Source organism: Neomonachus schauinslandi, chromosome 16 (genome assembly GCF_002201575.2).
Source record: "Neomonachus schauinslandi chromosome 16, ASM220157v2, whole genome shotgun sequence".
Classification (NCBI taxonomy): Eukaryota; Metazoa; Chordata; class Mammalia; order Carnivora; family Phocidae; genus Neomonachus; species Neomonachus schauinslandi.
The window spans coordinates 6,655,778-6,675,440 of record NC_058418.1 but is presented as its reverse complement, the minus strand read 5'-3'; the positions used below and the strand labels follow the sequence as shown (position 1 = coordinate 6,675,440).

Below are 19,663 nucleotides of genomic sequence, written 5' to 3'. Positions count from 1 at the left end.
CTAATTAAAGACTCTTTAAAGACAAAATATACATACACATACATATATTCTCTAAATATTCCTTAAATTGTCCCTATCTGCTTGATATAGTCTTTTGCATAGCTGATTGCTTCTCTATGAACATATATTTATATGTGATTTCGTGTACAAGTATAATAACTTACATCTGTATATGTACGTACATGGAGATAGTATATGTATAAAAAGCCCACAGATCCTAAGTGTCAGGATTGATGAACTTCTCCTGACTGAACACAGTTGCAGAATCGGCCCCCTGAGGCAGAAATGACATCCCCTCCTTGTGCACCCTCCCAGTCCCCTGTTCTCCCCGCCAAGGATAACTACACTCCATCATCCAACACCATAGGTTAGTTTGCCTGCATCTCGAAGCTTTTAATAGTGGTTTAAACGAAGTCCAGAGAGTGCTCTAGCCTCAAATTCAGTTGCTGTTCAAATGTCTGTCTCTCTGCAATGAAGTTTAAGCAGGTGCTTTGTAATATATGGTCCATTTATAATAGAGGATTTTTTTTGTCTGGTCCCTACACAACAGTTTTAAGGCGAGCACTTGAAGCAGTTGTGGTCATCCTCAGGAATAGAACAGAGCGTGCACACTGGTTCCCAGGGCCCACCTTGCACCTTTGCCTGTCCCGGGCCGGCCCCCAGAGGGAGGCACTGCCATGTCCCATGTCCCAACCCCCACCCCACCCCCGCCACCACCCTCACCCAGGCCGTCCTCAGCAGTGTGGCTTCCTTCTGGCTGCCCTCACCCGGTGAACTGCTGCTAAACGCTCCTCACCTTTCGGAGCACTCCTCAAATGTCCCCTCCTCCTGGCAGCCACCACCGAGGCCCCGGGTGGCCTGTCTCTGTGCATTTCACTCAGGTGTGGGGACAGGGCTCATTGCCTGTACCTTCTCAGGCCAGGAACCCCTGGGGACAGATCAGAAGTTCTGGGGTGGCATGGGTTCTGGGTGCCCAGCATCACCCCCACTCAGGCCTGGCCCACGGAGCTTGGGAAATGTGTCATTAATAAATGATCAGGTGGCCTCTGGGGCCACACAGGCCAATTCAAGCTCATCCCTGAGGAACTGGCCCTTCCTGGCCTGGGTCCCAGAGACCCTCTCCCACCCTCATCCCCGGGTCCTCCACCCCCTTCCTGAGGATGGAGAGCTGGTCACTCTACACTTCTTAAGGCCCTTATTCACATCTTCATGCCTTTTCTGAGCTTGGCACTTGGTAGGCCCTTGGAACATGGAGTTGCTACCCAGAAAAGTGGCAAATGGTGGCCCTGCCCTCTAGGGGCTCCTTTTGTGGCCTGGGGGACAGGGGCAGACCCGACACCCACAGCAGGTGCTCTGCTGGAGGGGACACAGGCCACGTGGGAGCCACACATGTGGTTTTAACTTTAACCGTAGCCACACTGTTTGTAAACAGAGAAAGCAACTGGAAAACTTAATTTTACTCACATGTTTCCATAATCTGATACACCAAAATGATGTCGTTTCGACACGTAATCAGTGTTTTTAAGTTTTCGATGAGATACTTTACGTTCTTTCTTTCTCCTCCTCGGTCTTCCAAATCCAGCGCATCTTTGCCGCCTAAATCCCATCTCAGTTCGGAGCAGCCATATTTCAGGTGCTCAAGAGCTGCCTGGCTGGTGGCTGCTCTATTGGACAGTGCAGCCCAGGGCCCGCTTGGCACCGGTCAGGAGGTACTAATCAGAGGGGGCTTCCTGGAGAGAAGCTTGTGGCAGCTTCCCTGGAAGTTGGGAGTTGGAGGTGAGGCAGGATCTCTAAAGACGAGGAGAGCTCATACCCTCGCCTGTTCGCTCATTTGTTCATTGCAACGGTCTCCCAGGTGCCTGGCCACATGCTTGGGGATGCAGGTGACACGGCCATGGGTCTGAGCAGGCCTCTGCCCTTCAGATGACCAGACATTTATTAAGCACTTGCTGTATGCCGGGCACTGTGGTAGAAGCTCCCTCGTGATGCTCATAATCTGAAGTGGGAGCCAAAGTTGGACAGTAAATCTAAATAAAATAGTTACAGGGTGTGAAATGTACCAGGGAGGACTTTTTTTTTCTTCTTCTAATGGTGGAAACAAGTATAAGGCATTGGCTTGAAAGAACTGGTCAGAAAAGGCCTCTCGGGGGCACCTGGGTGGCTCAGTCGGTTAAGCGGCTGCCTTCAGCTCAGGTCATGATCCCAGGGTCCTGGGATCGAGCCCCGCATCGGGCTCTCTGTTCAGCGGGGAGCCTGCTTCTCCCTCTCCCTCTGCCTGCTGCTTACCTTGCTTGTGCTCTCTCACTCTCTGTCAAATAAATAAATAAAATCTTTAAAAAAAAAAAAAAAGCCTCTCGGAGGAGGTGACAAGAGCTGAGACCCAAGTGACAAGGAGATGACCTGAGAGATGGGCCCAGGTGGAGGGTGCAGCACCTACGGGACCCTCCCCGAGATAGGAAGGAACGTGGAGTGTCCACGGAGGCGGTGGAGGCCAGGGGGCCAGAACACACAGTAATGTAGGGAGGGGTGAGGGTGACATTGGTGGGGTGGCCAGGGCAGGGCCAGAGGGCTTGGTAGCCATGGGGTGGGCTCCCCCCCCAACAGGGAGGCGGAGAGGTCAGAGAGGAGGCTGCTGCAGGGTTCTGGGTGAGGAGGTTGTGGTGATGGTCCCGGTGTTCTGAAGGTCAAGCCGAGGGGACATGGCGTCGGCCCGAGTGAGGGGGTGGAGCGCCCGGGGTTCTGTTTGGACGAGAGTGAGCCGGGCAAGGACGAGATGGTGAAGTCGGGCTCCAGTGGAAGTGGGGGGCGTGGGGAGGGACACAGCAAGCTGTGAGGGTGCCTGCGACCTAGTCACCGTCCAGTCAGATCGCCCTGACTTAGGTGTCTGGGCATCAAGGAGCACCAGGGGCCCAGGACCTGGCCCATGGGGTCAGGGAAATCCCTCTAGACTCGTCCCTTAAGTGGATCTCGTCAGAAGCGTAGGAATGTCGCAGATGAGTTCCGGGAGAGGTTGGCAGCCAGGAGATGGAAGAGGTGGGTCTGTGGGCCTGGCGGCCAAGGACTGAAGGATGGAAGGAGGGATCGGAAGAGAGGGGGCAAGCTCAGCACCCAAGGGTCTGGCCTGGCAACTTCATAACACTGGAGCAGGTCAGTGGGCATGCCGTAGGGGTGAGAGTCCTGGGGGACAGCTAGAAGGCAGCTGAGCTCTTCCTTCCTTCCTTCCTTCCTTCCTTCCTTCCTTCCTTCCTTCCTCCCTCCCTCCCTCCCTCCCTCCTTTTCATCTTCCCTCCCTCCCTTGTCACATATTTCTTGCCAGGCCAGTTCTGGGGGCTGGTGGTGGAGGCATAACCAGAGCTGTGGGTGGAGACAGGAGCCCCCAGGGCCAGTACAGTTCAGGGACCAGAGTGAGAGGAGGAAGGAGGGAGCAAGTCAGGGATCACCTCACAGTGTGTGCCAGCCATCTCTGGGTTGGAAAGACTGATGAGCCATGGTTCTCACCTCTGTGAAGCTCCCAGCTAGAGATGGGGCCCACGCTTGGCCTCAGCCCCAGGGCCCAGGGCCCCAGGGTGGATGGAGTGTGCCCTTCCAGCTGGGAGAGGCCTTGCCAAGGAAAGAGAGCACAGGTAGTTCAGCTGTCTGGGACCCTCATCACCTGCCCTGCCTTCTCCTCCCCAGGTAAGAGCAAAGAGGCAGAGATTAAGAGAATCAACAAGGAACTGGCCAATATCCGCTCTAAGTTCAAAGGTAGGCTGGAGGCCTAGAGTCCTGGGTCTGAGGGAGGAGGGGCTGGGGGCCTGGACCCCTGGGTCTAAAGGAGGAGGGGCTGGAGGCAGGACTCCTGAGTCTGAGGGAGGAGGGGCTAGGAACTGGGATACTTGAGACTTACAGGTATGATCCTTCCTCATTCTGTCTCCCCTTTCCTCCTTCCTCTGGCTCTAGGGGACAAAGCCTTGGATGGCTACAGTAAGAAAAAATATGTGTGTAAACTGCTGTTCATCTTCCTGCTTGGCCACGACATTGACTTTGGGCACATGGAGGCCGTGAACCTGCTCAGCTCCAACAAGTACACGGAGAAGCAGATAGTGAGTCTGGGGAGGAAGGGCTGGGGGCCTGGACTCCTGGGACTGAGGGAGGATGGGGCTGGAAGTACAGACTCCAGGGTGGGACGATTGGGGCCTATGATCCATTAACCACAAGCCTCCCAGCCGCCCCCCCCCCACCTTCTCACCCAGGGTTACCTCTTCATCTCGGTTCTGGTGAACTCAAACTCCGAGCTGATCCGGCTCATCAACAACGCCATCAAGAACGACCTGGCCAGCCGCAACCCGACCTTCATGTGCCTGGCCCTTCACTGCATCGCCAACGTGGGCAGCCGTGAGATGGGCGAGGCCTTTGCCGCTGACATCCCACGCATCCTGGTGGCTGGGTGAGGCACTGGGGACCCAGGTGGGGTGGGCTTTGGAATGGAATAGACAAGGCCCAGCCAAGTGCAAGGGTCAGAAGATTGCATCACCTGCCCAAGGTCTCTAGCAGGGACGTGGGGATAATACGGGGCTTAGAGTCTGTTGGCAGCCCAATGGTTCTTTCTCCTCACTGAGCCGACTCAGTGGTGTGACGCAGCCCCCCAACAGATCCAATGGGGGGTCTGTCGGATTAACTGACCTTGAAGATCTAGTATAAAAGAGGTGATAACCGTAAGTTCTGTTGGCAACAGCCCTCTGGAACTTCTGCATCTCGAGTCATTCACTCAAACATTTGTTGAGCCTCTGTTGTGTGCAGAGTGTTGTGCTGATTGCCAGGAATGTAGTCATGACCAGAAATGGACATGGTCATCGTCTTCCCAAGCATTCATGGTCCAGAGTGGGAAATAAACATTGACTGAATAATTGCAGGGTGAAATGTACAGTTCCTCTTGGAACCATGACGTGGGGCACAGGAGCCCATAAGGACATTTAGTTAGAATCCTGACCTAGTCTGGGGGATCAGGGAGAGCTTCCAAGAGGAAGTGGCATCAGGCTGAGACCTGGTGAGGAGGAGTTGTTGGCTGTGGAGAGGGCAAAGGCATGGAAGGCACTGGGGTCAGCCTGTGTGATCATCCTGAGGCAGGGGGTCATTCATCAAATATTTTTTGAGTACCTGCAATGTGCTGGGCCGTCTCATGGGTTTGGGGAGGCAGGAAAGAAAAGCAAGGACTATTGTGCCCACCCTCAGGAAGCTTACACCTTACAGGAAGCTTACATGAGAGGATACCCAAAGAGCAAACATATACATAAAAAGTAAAATGAGTTCAGATAGTAATAAATGCTATGAAGAAAACAAAACTGGGTAGTGGGGGGCAACGGGGTGAGAGGTGGTAGCAGCTACTTAAATACACTCATCAGGGAGGGTCTCTCCAAGAAGGTGACTTGTAATTAAGACTGGAATGATGAGAAGATAGTTATTTTAAAATGTTGGGGAGTGTCCCAAGCAAAAGGAGCAACAAGTGCAAAGGCCCTGAGGCATGAGCTTTCTATATTCAAGGAACCAAGAGTTACTCTCTGTGGCTGGAGGGCAGTGAACAAGAGACAGAGTAAGGGGAGTTTGGATTTTATTCTAGTTGAAATGGGAGGAGTTGGTGTATTTTAAGTAGGCACGTGACATGATTGGCTTTGTATTTTTATTTATTTTTATTTTTTATTTTTTAAAGATTTTATTTATTTATTTGACAGAGAGAGAGAGACAACAAGAGAGGGAACACAAGCAGGGAGAGTGGGAGAGGGAGAAGCAGGCTCCCTGCCAAGCAGGGAGCCCGATGCGGGACTCGATCCCAGGACCCTGGGATCATGACCTGAGCTGAAGGCAGTCGCTTAACCGACTGAGCCACCCAGGCGCCCCTGGCTTTGTATTTTTAAAAGATCACTCAGCTTGGTATGGGAGAAAGTACGACTTATATTTCTGGCAACATGGTGGACTCGATTCCTGACTAATGCTCTCGCTGAAACCTAACAATATAGGATAAAAGAGGAAAGGAACTATTCTGCAATGTATTCATGAGCTAGTGAGAGAATTAGGAGCGCACAGGCCGCAAGCTAAGAGGGGCCTGCACCTGGGGAGATGGGCAGAGGGCCAAAGCCAGATTTTGCTTAGAGGGTGAACCCAGATATTTGTCTGGGGGCCCTGCAGCGTCTGGGAACAGGATACAAAGCTTGTCTGAGGAGAGGCTCCAGAAACCACACTTCAAAGTGAGGGTGACCTAGAAATAAATCCCCTTGGGGACTATAAGCAAAATTACCCGTTTCAAACCTTGGCACAGAGCAGCCCACACACTGGTTTTCAGCCTGATTTTTCCCTACCTGGGTTATCTACAAATTCTTTTTTTTTTTTTTTTTTTTTTTTTTTTTTTATTTTTTTTTTAAAGATTTTGTTTATTTATTTGAGAGAGCGAGAATGAGAGAGAGTACATGAGAGGGGGGAGGGTCAGAGAGAGAAGCAGGCTCCTCGCCGAGCAGGGAGCCCGATGCGGGACTCGATCCCGGGACTCCAGGATCATGACCTGAGCCGAAGGCAGTCGCTTAACCAACTGAGCCACCCAGGCGCCCCTATCTACAAATTCTTAAGCCAAACTTTAGTTGAAAGTGATTTAAGCTAGAGTAGCCCGGCGCCTGACAGAAGCAAGCAGGCCTTTTCTGGAGAAGCCTGCCTTCACCGCAGACGGAGCTCTAAGTCACATGAGTAACGCCCAGTCAGAAATCACTAAACACAGGCCGCACGGCACCATGAGGGAGAACCAGCAGAAAGGGGACTGAAAGTAATAGCTGAATTGGAATATTCATATAAGATGTGAAATAAATATGTTTAATATGTTTCAGTAACTGAGAAAACAATTTAAAAATAGAAGCGTAAGCAGATTTGAAAAAGAAATGGAGAAATTTATTTAAGCGGTTTGGCTTAGCAGCAGGATAGACAGAGCCAAAGCAGAATTAGTAAACAGGAGGTAGAACTGAAGAAAGTAATCAGAATGCAGCCCAGAGAAACAGAGATGGAACATTCCAAGAGAGATTAAGAGTCATGGGAAGATGGAGAAGGTCTAACATAACACTATTTAGAGCATTAGAGGGACGCCTGGCTGGCTCAGGAGGTAGAACGTGCGACTCTTGATCTCAGGGTCGTGAGTTCAAGTCCCATGTTAGGTGCAGGGATTACTCAAAAAACTTTAGAGCTCTAGGAAGAGAGAATATGACAGAGGCGTTGTTTGAACGGATAACGCCTGAGAATATCCCAGAACCAATGAAAGAGGCTGATCCTCAGAATCAAGTAGCTCAGGCAGAACTGGAGACTGGGGTGGGGATGGCGACAGGGAGACCACTGAGACATCCACTGCCGTCCAGGTCAGAGCTGACGGGGGCTGGGGCCAGGGGTGTAGCCGTAGAGGTCATCACTGGGTACGTTCCGGGACAGAAGCCGACGGGACGGATTACAGGGGGTGGGAAAGCAAGAGAGGGTGAGCTCGAATGGGTAGATGACGAAGCCTGGGGAGAAGCAGGGAAGTGAGAGGCAGGCCCTGAGCCGGGTTTGGCAGTGCTGGATGTGAGGTGCCTGGTGGACATCTGGGCAGAAACGTCCAGTAGGTGGCTGGACGGCAGGGAGCTGGGGCCGCAGAGGGAGTGTGGGAGAGACGGGCACAGAGTGCTAAAAATAGAACTCGAGCCACACACACCTTCCACGGTTCTGGTCGCCACATCAGACAAAGTAAAAACAAACAGGTGAACCTTCTTTTTTTTTTTTTTTTTTTTTTAAGATTTTATTTATTTATTTATTGGAGAGCGAGCGAGATAGAAACAGCATGAGAGAGGAGAGGGTCAGAGGGAGAAGCAGGCTCCCCGCTGAGCCGGGAACCCGATGTGGGACTCGATCCCAGGACCCTGGGATCATGACCCGAGCCGAAGGCAGTCGCTTAACCAACTGAGCCACCCAGGCGCCCCAGGTGAACCTTCTTTTAATATTTTAATTTAACCCGGTCCATCTAAAATATTTTCATTTTGACACTGGATCAACGTGAAAATTGTCCGATAATTGTCCATGTCATCACCACACGTGAGTGTAACGTACACACACGTTGTCTCTCAGTTTGGATTGGCCTCGCGTCCCGTGTCCATTAGCCACGTGTGGCTGGGGCCACCATACAGGACAGCATGGGATGGATGGTAACAAAGCCGCAGCCGGATGAAGTCCCTCGGGGAAGACATGAGAAGGGATGAGAAGTGACCTAAGGCTAAGCCCCAGGGTGGCCCAGTGTGTCCAGGTCTGGCCAGGGAGATGGGAGGGAAATGCAGAGTGGGCTGTGGCTCGGAACCCGAAGAAACTCCGAGGACGGAGTGGTCAGTCGTGGCAAAACTGCGGCCACCCTGAGCGGGGAGAAGCCAAGAAGGAGGCCAGTATGACAGACTCATCTGAGCAGAGGTGACACCCAGTTTCACACCAGGGAATGGATGCTGAGGTCTGGGCCAGGCTGGGGTTGTCTGAGCGCTCTGCGGGCCTCTCTCGACACCCGAAACTTGGCCTTGACTGTGACTGGGGCACAGAGCAATATATTTTTTTAGGTAGATTTTTTTTTTTAATTATGATAAAATTCACATAACATCAAGTTCACTGTGTCAACAGTTTACAGTGTACAATTCAGTGGTCTTTAGTATATTCACAGTGTTGTGCGGCCACCACCACTAATCACCCCAAAAAGAAGCCCGTACTCCTTAGTAGCTCACGCCCATTGCCTTTCCCTCTAGCTCGACAGCCACTCATCTGCTTTGTGTTTCGTTGGTTTTGCCTATTCTGGACATTTCAGATAAATGGAAGCATGCGATACGTGGCCTTTTGTGTCTGGCTTTTCACTCGGCATAACGTTTTCGAGGTTCTTCCATGTTGTATGCAGCTGTACTTCTGTCCTTTTTTATGGCCCGGTAATAACATTCTGCTGTCTGGAGGAACTGTGTTTTTTTTAAAGATTTTTTTTATTTATCTATTTGAAAGAGAGAGACACAGCGAGAGAGGGAACACAAGCAGGGGGAGTGGGAGAGGGAGAAGCAGGCTTCCCGCAGAGCAGGGAGCGCGATGCGGGGCTCGATCCCAGGACCCTGGGATCATGACCTGAGCCGAAGGCAGTCGCCTAACCGACTGAGCCACCCAGGAGCCCCCGGAGGAACTGTGTTTTAGTTATCCATTCATCAAAAAGGTTCCTTTTGACTCTTGTGAATAATGTACAAATACATTGTGTGAACTTTGTTTTCAGTTCTTATGGGTAGAGATGCCTGTGCATGGAATTGCTGGGTCATGTGGTATCACAGCTTTTTTTTTTTTTTTTAAAGAAAGTTAACAGTTGAATTCCCCTGTCACGTCCCCTACATCATCTCCATCTTCCCCTCCCTCCCTGTGCCCTGCATTCGATGGTCATTATTCCCACGTACCTCCCTGTCCTTTTATCCTGGGCACACACCCCTGCGTTCCGTAGTTTCAAGCTTTACCTAAATAGTTGCACAGTCTCTGGTTAAGTTAACCAAGGTGATAAATAGCCCATATTCCTCCATTTGGTGTACCGTGGGCGTTTCCTTACCCATAGCTGGAGGTGATGGTAGGGATCACCTCCCTCGAGGGCTGGAGAAACACCTAGAACAGAGCATGGCCCGGTGTCAGGGCTCGTGCCATGAGCTGTGATGATGGTGAAGACCATTAAGCAGCACCATTCCACTGGTCTCGGACAGACCTTCCACTGGTTTTGGTTTTAAGTTGATGACGGTCAGTCAGCAAACGTTCTCGTGCTGTCACCTTCAACACGCACGCGTGCCCGCCCCCAGGGTGGGTGTCCAGGAGCAGCCTCGCTGGGCTTGGTCCGCATCACTCCCAGTGGCACGCCGACCCGGGGTGGCCCCACTCCTCTTCTGAGGGCCTCTCCCCGTGTCTCCTCGAGGGCAGCTGTATCCGAGGCCCGGCTGGCGGAAGGAAACAACGCTGCCTTGTCGCCATTCACGTTTCTCCTGCACATCCAGCAAAATGGCTTTTCACCTGGTCTTTGACTTGTGGAGGTCCCTCCTCCTGGGACTTCCCTCTGTGTCCTTTGCCCAGGCTTCGGTTGGGTCCTCTCCAGGAAACCCTTGACCTGGAGGCCGCAGCCTGGGCGGTCAGGACAGCTCCCCGCGCCCCCTCTGTGTCCGAGGCCATGCCAGCTTCCGGTCCACGGTGTCCTTTCTTCACCCCCCAAATCCTCCTGAGGAGGAAACTGCCCATTGGAGAGAGTCAGTGGCTCCCCACCGGAAGCATGCTCCGCCAGTCAGGTCCTCAAGCACGCGCGTCTGGCCCCGGTTCCTTGGTTTTTCGTGAAGAGATCAATGAGTTCGTCCCGGAGGGTGCCTGGCTCACTTGCTGGTACATTTCCTGCTGTCACCCCAGTGTTGGTGCTTCCCTGCTCGTCACCGGCAGCGGCTCCGTCCCCCCCTGGGTAAAAGCAGGGTCGTCGCCATGGCCCTCGATGCCCGGCATGGTCTGGCCCCCTGTCCCCCTGTCCAATCTCCCGGCTTCTCCCCTCCACTGCTCGCTCACTCACGGCAGCCACACACAGGCCCGCGGCCGCCTCGGGGCCTCCACACAGGCTGTGCCCTCTCCCTGGGATGTGCCGGGCAGAGATTTTCGGGGTTTTCTCATTAAGCTCAGTTTTCCATTCACCTGCCACCTCATCAGAGAGGCCTTCTTGCAAATCAGCGTGCCCGGCCTGCGCTCATTGGCGCCATAGCCCTGATGCCGGACAGGGTCTGGTGTGTGAGCTGGGGTACGAGCCGCCTGGCTAGAAGGTAAGCTCTGTGAGGACAGACGTTTGGACCAGTCTGTGCGCCCCTGTCTCCACAGTGCCTCCAGCAGAGCCTGCTGCCCAGAGGCGCTCAGGAAAGTGTTGGTAAATGAATGAAGGTGCACAGGCAGGCTTGACACTCTGCGTAGTTCTGTCAGTGACCCCAAGGTTACTGAGATGGAACCCATTTTGCAGATGAAAAAAACTGAGGCTTGGTGGGTGATGAGGGCAGCACCAGATTGGATCCCTGGTCCCTCCGGCTCTCTCCACCTGCTGCTAGCCGCCCTTCCTGGGAGGAGCGGTAGAGGAGGGAAGGTCTGTGTGGGGCTGGGGTCGCGCTGACCTCCCCCCACCCAATTGTGTCCCCACAGGGACAGCATGGACAGCGTGAAACAGAGCGCAGCCCTGTGCCTACTACGGCTGTACAAGGCCTCACCCGACTTAGTGCCCATGGGCGAGTGGACGGCCCGGGTGGTGCACCTGCTCAACGACCAGCACATGGTGAGCCCTGGGCCTGGCCCTGGAGACCCTGGGCTCCTGCCTCCCAGAGCCACCCCCACCAATTCACCCAGAGACCCTTCTGCCTTGGACGCTCATGTGGAAGCCCGGGGAGTGTCCCACCCCCGCCCTGATTCCCACCTGGATGCCCAGGGCCCCCCACCTCTGTCCCTGCCTTTACTCAGGCACCTAGAGATCTTGGGCCAGTGTCCTGAGTACCTGTCACCCACCCAAGTATCCAGAAACCCCCATGTCCTTCCCCGATTAACCCCCCCACCCCCCAACTGTCCAGGGATCTTGTCCATTGTCCCCAACACCCATCACCCACCCAGCCCTTGAGTCTCTGCTTTCAGATCCGCAGCCTGGACACTTGTCGCCAGGCTGACCCTCCCCCCACAGCCCTGACCCGCCACTTGTCTGCCTCTGCAGGGTGTGGTCACGGCGGCTGTCAGTCTCATCACCTGTCTCTGCAAGAAGAACCCGGACGACTTCAAGACGTGCATCTCCCTGGCTGTGTCTCGCCTGAGCCGGGTGGGTGTGGTCTTGTCGTGGGCTGTGGGAGGTGGCCCTGGCATCTTTGTCCCCTGGAACGACTCCCTGGTCCCCCTCACTCTCCCTCAGAGGCAGCCCCACACGGTGGTTATGAACTCAGCCTCTGAGCTGGGCTCATCCTGGCTCTGCCACTTCCTGGCTGTGTGGCCCCAGACAAGTGGCTTCACTTCTCTGGGCCTCACTGACCCCATCTGTTCAATGGGGACAATACCAGTGCCCAGCTCACAGTGTAGCTGCTGGCAATCAGTCTGTATAATGTCAGTATGGGCCTGGGTGTCGTGAGCACCCAACAGGTGAGAGGGGCTGTCCTGATCTCTTCCCCCTTACCTCACTGTCTCTTGCTTCCTCCTGCATTCCCTGCTGTTCCTCCTGCACCTCTTAAACCTTTCCCTTCCTGTCCTTCCTTCTGCTCCTCTTACCACCTTTGCCCCTGGGAACAAACCCTCAGGCCACCTGTGTTCCAGGCTCTGGGGACACAGATGAGTCAGACCCGAGCCCTCCAGGAGCTCCTTGTCCTGTTCGGTGGGGGGGAGGGAGATGCGGCAGGGCAGGCCGACTGGCAAAGCTTTTCATAAAAGGGGTGATCTGGGCTGTCACGGAGGTAGTACAGGGCATCGTAGACCCCAAAGGAGGTACTTACCCCAGCCTGGAAGTCTAGGAAGGCTTCCTGGGAGAGGTGATCCCTGGATGGAGACTCGGAGTGAGTATAAACACTTCTTGGGCGGGTCAGAAGAGGCCTGGATTCTCAAGCAAAGAGGACAAACACACCAGCTCATTCAGTCGCTTTGTCATCCATTCACCGTACATCTGAATGCTCCCGCGTGCTGGGCTGGTTGGGGAGACACGGACAGGGACACTGGGGGCCGGCACACGCCATCATGGCCATGGTACATGGGAATGCTTCCTGGAGGAGGGATTTCCCAGCTTCAGCAGGAGTTTTCCATAAGGAAAAAAGTCCCGCACTCTTCCTGCTAAGTCCCCACGTCTTCCCCGAACCTTTCTTATGTCCGATCTTGTATTAGGCCTGGGAACCCAGAAAAGGGTCAGAGCCAATTCCTAACCCCTGAGCTGCTTCCAGCCGTGGGGGTCCGCTACAGGGACACAAGTCTGCAGTGAGCTGGTGTGATCTATGTTCTGTGGAGGAGCCCAGAGCATTGCGAGGCTCCTGTTTGGAGTAAGGGGCTCACAGAAGGGACTCGGTTGGCAGACTTCGCCTCCTGACAGCAGCATTGCATGGAAAAGTCAGGAGCCCTGGCTTAGGTTGCTCGCTGTGTGCTCCAGGCCTCCTCACTCCCCTCCTCGGGCCTCAGATTCCTGCACCCACTTCGGAAGACAGTGTGGCTCTGCCCTGCCCCTGCCCCGTGCCCTTCCCTGTCCATGCCTCACCCCCTCTTCCGCCCCCAGATTGTCTCGTCGGCCTCCACCGACCTCCAGGACTACACCTACTACTTCGTCCCGGCGCCCTGGCTGTCGGTGAAACTCCTGCGACTGTTACAGTGCTACCCACCACCAGGTACCGCCGAGCCCGCCCAGGCTGGGGCCTGGGGCCTGTCAGGGTTTCTGTGAGGCTGTAGGTGTTGGGGGGCAGCCCAAAGAATCGGACAGATCATCGTGCCTCGTGGATCTGCTGTGGGCCAGGGTCCCTGTGAAGCCACGCTTTTGTTTGCTCCAGCCCTGTAACATAGGGACTCTTGTCACACCTGCCTTATGGGTGAAAAAAGCAAGGCTGGGGGAGGGGAGGTCCTTGCCCAGGGTCCCCGAGATCCCCAGCAGATCAAGGGATGATTCCAGGCTGTGCTGTTTGAATGAGCATAGCTCTGTGCGAGATTTTCATGACCTTATTGCTCAAGGTCACAGCGATCGTGGGGATGATGAGCCTAGTGTGAGCCAGGTAACGCACCGGGGGCGTCTGTGCCCTCCTACAGGGCTAGTGAGGGGGAGCCATCCCTGCAATATGCAGACAGGGAGCCTGAGGCTTGGAGATGAGACATCACGTTTCCAGGCCCAGGCAGCGACTAAGATGGAGCCTGATGCCAGCATCTGGCTCCAAGTCCCTCCCTCTACCCCATAGGCCCTGGCTCCCCCTGAGCTCCCATTTCCTCAGCTGTCTGACCTCAGAGCAGTTTGGAGGGACCCCGTGCTGAGGTGCTCAGCACACAGTAGGTGACTGATAAACCAGCTCTCTTCAGTTCAGCCAGGGCACCGAGCACCTGCTGTGGTCAGGGCCTACGGTGTGGCCCTGAGTGTTCACATGCAGCTGTGCACGAGCATGTGCATGCACACACGTGCGTATCTATGAACGCATGACTGCATGTGCACGTGTGTGTGCACGCGTGCACACACTAATGGACTGTATAATGGAAGTGACACCAGAGGCCCTTCCCAGCCCGTGAAAGCCAGTGGTGAATTTTGTCACGTGGCCTTGGGAAAGCCTTGTTCCCCTTCTGGGCCCTTCTCACCCTGTAGGGAAGAGCTCGGGCACATCTCTAAGCTCACTTCCATAGCAGGAGTCCCGCCTCATCATTTTGGGTTGTGCCCAGAGCAGGCACCTCGCCTACTCTCACTCTCTGCGTCATCGGAATTACAGCCGTGGCCCCGAGCAAACAGTGCTGGCCCAGCGAGGCCATCTCTGATTTATCTACGAGAAATTTTTCCGATGCCGTATTATGAAAAGTTCTCCAACGTCCAGACAAGTCGAGCGCACCTATCATCCAGACTTCACATTTTGCTGTGCAATGCGTGCTCTCAGTTTGCTCTTTTTTTCCTGAAGTATTTAAAAATGAGTTAGAGACATCATGATGTTTTTACCTTTGAATATCTTGTTGCACATTTCTAAAAACTGTGGGCGCTTTTATTCACAGCAGCAATTCTGTGGTCATGCTTGAAGCTCACAACAGCTCCCCAGTGGTCTTAAAGACCCACTGTGGATTTTCCTAATTAGCCCCATAATACTCACAGGCTGTTCAGACTGGGATCCAATCAAGATACAAGTATTTTTTTAATTTTTTTTTTTAAGATTTATTTACTTATTTTAGAGGGAGCAGGGGGAGGGGCAGAGGGAGAGAGAGAAGCTGACTCCCTGCAGAGTGCGGACCCCAGTGCAGGGCTCGATCTCATGACCCTGAGACCATGACCTGAGCTGAAATCAAGAGTCAAACGCCTAACCAACTGAGCCATCCAGGCGCCCCTCAAGATACAAGTATTGAGGGAGGCTTGGCTGGCTCAGTCAGTGGAGCACCCGTCTCTTGATCTCAGGGTCATGGGTTCGATCCCCACATTGGGCACAGAGATTACTTAAAAATAAAAATTAAAGAAAAAAAAGAAGAAAAAAAGATACAAGTGCCGAATTTAATTATTTCTCGTAAAGCTCTGTCTTAATCTGGAAGAATTGCCCCTTTATTCTGTGCCATTGGCTTTCACCCCACCTTTTTTTTTTTTTTTTTTAAAGATTTTATTTATTTGACAGAGAGAGACACAGCGAGAGAGGGAACACAAGCAGGGGGAGTGGGAGTGGGAGAAGCAGGCTTCCCGCGGAGCAGGGAGCCCGATGCGGGGCTCGATCCCAGGACCCTGGGATCATGACCTGAGCCGAAGGCAGACACTTAACGACTGAGCCCCCCAGGAGCCCTTCACCCCACCTTTTTATTATGAAAAATTTCAAACAGATCACTTGCAAGAACAGTGTCATGAACACGCAAGGCCCCTGAGACCCAGCGGAGACCATGAACGCTGCTCTTGGCGCCCCAGTTGGCTTGCTGTCTCAAACACACACTTACTTGCTCACTTACTTGACACAAGTTGCAGACATCATAATGCTCCGCCTGCCCAAAATACACCCACACACATTTCATGAGACCCAAGAACACTGCACAAAGCCACAGTGCCCTTGTCACACCTGAGAAGATTCAAGATCACAGTGACTCTGCTGTCCAGGCACCATCCACACCCTGCCCACTGTCCAAGCTTTATTTGTATGGCGTAAACAAAATACAGTACAATTGAGGGCCACGACTTGGATTTCATTATGTCTTTGTCCGTTTTGGGGGTCTGGAATAGTCCTCCCACCCCCCCCCATCCCACTACCTGTTTTTTAAGAAACCGGGACAGTGTGGCGTTGCAAGGGTGTCCCGCATTCTGGATTTGGCTCAGAGCTGCCTTATGTCCTGTAGTTCATCCCTCTACCCCGAGAGCCGCCTGATACATCCGGGTGTGACATTTTCCTCTAGAACACTTGACAGCCGTTCTATGCACATGGTGTTACCTGGCACCCCACGGAATGGCAGTTATTGGTGTTGGTGTGAGCCCCCGGTTGGCGTGTATCTGTCTCAGGTGCTCAGACTGCTGCTCGGGGAGACCCCGGTTTCACAGCGTCTCTGGGGAAGGTTTCTTTGCTCTGTGAGAAACCTAAAGGGTATCAGTGCTGCAGAAGGGGAAACTGAGGCTCACAGGTGGGAGTCAGCGCCGAGCAGGACAAGAGCCGAGGTCTGGAGTGTTCTCTTCTGTTGGCCCGCTGCCACCTCCCCCAGTCACCTAGAGACCGAGGACGAGCTTGAAGGATCAGAGACCCCAGCCCACAGCTGCAGGGCCCACACTTCCTGTGGAAGATGAGAGCCCTGGGGTGGCCCCTTGCCCCGCACATGGGCAGGGCTGACAGAGCTTATCCTGGAACATGCCCTCCATTTCCCCAGAGGATGCTGCCGTGAAGGGGCGGCTGGTGGAGTGTCTGGAGACCGTGCTCAACAAGGCCCAGGAGCCCCCCAAGTCCAAGAAGGTCCAGCACTCCAACGCCAAGAATGCCATCCTCTTCGAGACCATCAGCCTCATCATCCACTACGACAGGTGCCTGCCTGGGGGGCTGGGGGCCCAGGGGCCCGGGGGCCTGGACTCCTACGTCCTAGGATAATAGTGCTGGGAATCGTGACTTCGAGATAGGAGGATGATGAAGCTGTGAATTGTTACCTCCCCAGAGTGGTGCTGGACCCCTCCTGGAAAAAGCAGAATTCCCGACTCTCTTCATTTGGGCCCAACGGCCCAGATGTCTGGGTCGCCAGGAGTGGTCATGATGGGAACGGAGGGCAAGAGTTAAGACTCAGGTCCTGAAGGTGATGTGGGATGGGTCAGCTGGGCCCATGTCCTCCACCTTCTCACGTCCCCCCGTTTCTGCTTCTTGTTGGCAGTGAGCCCAACCTCCTGGTGCGGGCCTGTAACCAGCTGGGCCAGTTCCTGCAGCACCGGGAGACCAACCTGCGCTACCTGGCCCTGGAGAGTATGTGCACGCTGGCCAGCTCCGAGTTCTCCCATGAGGCGGTCAAGACCCACATCGACACCGTCATCAACGCTCTCAAGGTACGCCACGTTGGAGCCTGCCCCAGGCCACGCCCTGTACGCTGGCCTGTGTCTCTGCTCCCTCAGAGAGGTGCAGGGCTCAGAGGCCATTGCAGAGCCTAGAACATACTGCACCTGCTCTCCTCCCTCAGACGGAGCGGGACGTCAGTGTGCGACAGCGGGCCGCTGACCTCCTCTATGCCATGTGTGACCGGAGCAACGCCAAGCAGATCGTGTCAGAAATGCTGCGGTACCTGGAGACGGCGGACTATGCCATCCGTGAAGAGATTGTAAGTTCCGGGAGGGGCTGAGCACCTGGACTTCTGGATCTCAGGGAGGAGGGGCTGGGGGCTGAGCCTCCTGGGGTCTCCGGATGGGGACAGTGGTGAGGCCAGACCTGGTTGTTCCACAGTTTGACTGTCGTGTGCACACACTCACACCTGTCCTCCCTCCCTGGCTGGCAGGTGCTGAAGGTGGCCATCCTGGCCGAGAAGTACGCAGTAGACTATAGTTGGTACGTGGACACCATCCTCAACCTCATCCGCATTGCGGGCGACTACGTGAGTGAGGAGGTGTGGTACCGTGTGCTGCAGATCGTCACCAACCGTGACGACGTCCAGGGCTACGCTGCCAAGACCGTCTTTGAGGTCAGCACCCCCACCTCACCCCCACTTCAGCCCCACAGTGGGACAGTGAGGCAGAGCAAGGACAGCTGGGGCTGTGGGGCCAGCCCGCCCTGGCCACCGTCCTGCTCCCACCTCCTCAGAGCGGTGCCTTTGGCCACCAAGGGACCTGGGCGCCGGGTCCTCACAGGCCAGTGTGAGGGTCAGCGGGCCGTGGGTGTGGGCCATCCAGTGCGTAGCCATCGATCTGCATGTCCCAGTGGTTTCCCACTGCTCCGGCCCCAGGAAAGGGGGCCCGTGCCACCGATGTTACCACCTGTGTGAGCAGAGGCCAGTCACTTAACTGGTCCGTGCCTCAGTTTCCCCACCTCTTATTCCACCCACATCATAGCGTTCATGAGTTCCACAAGTTGATGGGCGTCACGGGCTTAGCCCTGCACCTGGCACCCCCGAGCAGTCCTAAGTCAGGGCACACCGCCCCCGGCTGCCCTCACCCGCCCTGTCCCTGCCTCCAGGCGCTCCAGGCCCCCGCCTGCCATGAGAACATGGTGAAGGTCGGCGGCTACATCCTCGGGGAGTTTGGGAATCTGATTGCTGGGGACCCCCGCTCCAGGTGAGGCGGTAAACACATGCACTTCTGAGGGGTGCGGGGCTGGTGGTGACGGGGCCCCCGGGGATCCTCTCAGCCCCTCGCACAACCATCCGGTGGTTGCAAGACAAGCCAGCTCCCAGGAGCCTCTGGGACAGAGCGCTGCAATGGCCACCGCCCTGGGTGGCCTCTGCTGGGGCGGCACCCCCGGGAGGAGGCAGGGGAGCCACGTGCTGACGCCCCTCCGCCCTCCCCAGCCCCCCAGTGCAGTTCTCTCTGCTGCACTCCAAGTTCCACCTCTGCAGCGTGGCCACCCGGGCCCTGCTGCTGTCCACCTACATCAAGTTCATCAACCTCTTCCCGGAGACCAAGGCCACCATCCAGGGCGTGCTGCGGGCTGGCTCCCAGCTGCGCAACGCTGACGTGGAGCTGCAGCAGCGCGCCGTCGAGTACCTCACGCTCAGCTCGGTGGCCAGCACGGATGTCCTGGTCAGCGCCGCGGCCCCCGCGTGCCCCTCCTCCACCCCTGCGCCTTGGCCGCCCTCTCCCCTGCCACCGAGCTGCCCCCGACCTGCTCTCGCCCTCTGACCCCACAGGCCACGGTGCTGGAGGAGATGCCGCCCTTCCCGGAGCGGGAGTCGTCCATCCTGGCCAAGCTGAAACGCAAGAAGGGGCCTGGGGCTGGCAGCGCCCTGGATGATGGCCGGAGGGACCCCAGCAGCAATGACATCAATGGGGGCGTGGAGCCCACCCCTAGCACTGTGGTGAGTCCCAGGGGCTGGGCCATCGGGGCTGGGGCCGCCAGGCGCTATCCCCTCTCACCTCCCCCTGCACCTCCCTGCAGTCGACGCCCTCACCCTCTGCCGACCTCCTGGGGCTGCGGGCAGCCCCTCCCCCAGCCGCACCCCCAGCGACCTCGGGTGCAGGGAACCTCCTGGTGGACGTCTTCTCCGACGGCCCGGCTGCCCAGCCCAGCCTGGGGCCCGCCCCCGAGGAGGCCTTCCTCAGGTACCGCCGGCCCGGGCCCCCGGGCTGCCCCTTTTCCCTCTGCCCCCTCACAGCCCCCTCCTCCCTCCCTGTCCCTGTGCCTCTGTCGCCGTGGCTGCCACTTCCCCCGGCCTCCTTTCTCCCTCTGGCCACTCTGGACTCTTGGCTGACCCTGGCCACCCTGTGTCGTCCTTCCCCCTTCGCCATGTCTCAGCCTGCTCTTCCTTCTCTCTTTCCCTCCTCCCTCTTTCTCCCCCCCCCCCCCCCCCCCCCCCC

At 55.6% G+C, this 19,663-nt stretch overlaps 1 protein-coding gene across 3 annotated transcripts in view; it reads left to right on the top strand.

Annotated features, from left to right (window-relative positions):
* AP2A1 (adaptor related protein complex 2 subunit alpha 1) overlaps positions 1–19,663 on the top strand; it is a 31,602-nt gene that overhangs the window by 8,159 nt on the left and 3,780 nt on the right. For all 3 annotated transcript variants that reach the window (XM_044911490.1, XM_021681372.1, XM_044911489.1), the window contains exons 2-15: positions 3,676–3,744; positions 3,940–4,082; positions 4,233–4,426; positions 11,185–11,314; positions 11,741–11,842; positions 13,268–13,376; positions 16,552–16,702; positions 17,041–17,209; positions 17,341–17,478; positions 17,653–17,835; positions 18,327–18,424; positions 18,658–18,889; positions 18,997–19,164; positions 19,245–19,408. In XM_044911490.1, the coding sequence (XP_044767425.1) occupies positions 3,676–3,744; positions 3,940–4,082; positions 4,233–4,426; positions 11,185–11,314; positions 11,741–11,842; positions 13,268–13,376; positions 16,552–16,702; positions 17,041–17,209; positions 17,341–17,478; positions 17,653–17,835; positions 18,327–18,424; positions 18,658–18,889; positions 18,997–19,164; positions 19,245–19,408 (2,050 nt within the window). The remainder of the gene's footprint in view (positions 1–3,675; positions 3,745–3,939; positions 4,083–4,232; positions 4,427–11,184; positions 11,315–11,740; positions 11,843–13,267; positions 13,377–16,551; positions 16,703–17,040; positions 17,210–17,340; positions 17,479–17,652; positions 17,836–18,326; positions 18,425–18,657; positions 18,890–18,996; positions 19,165–19,244; positions 19,409–19,663) is intronic.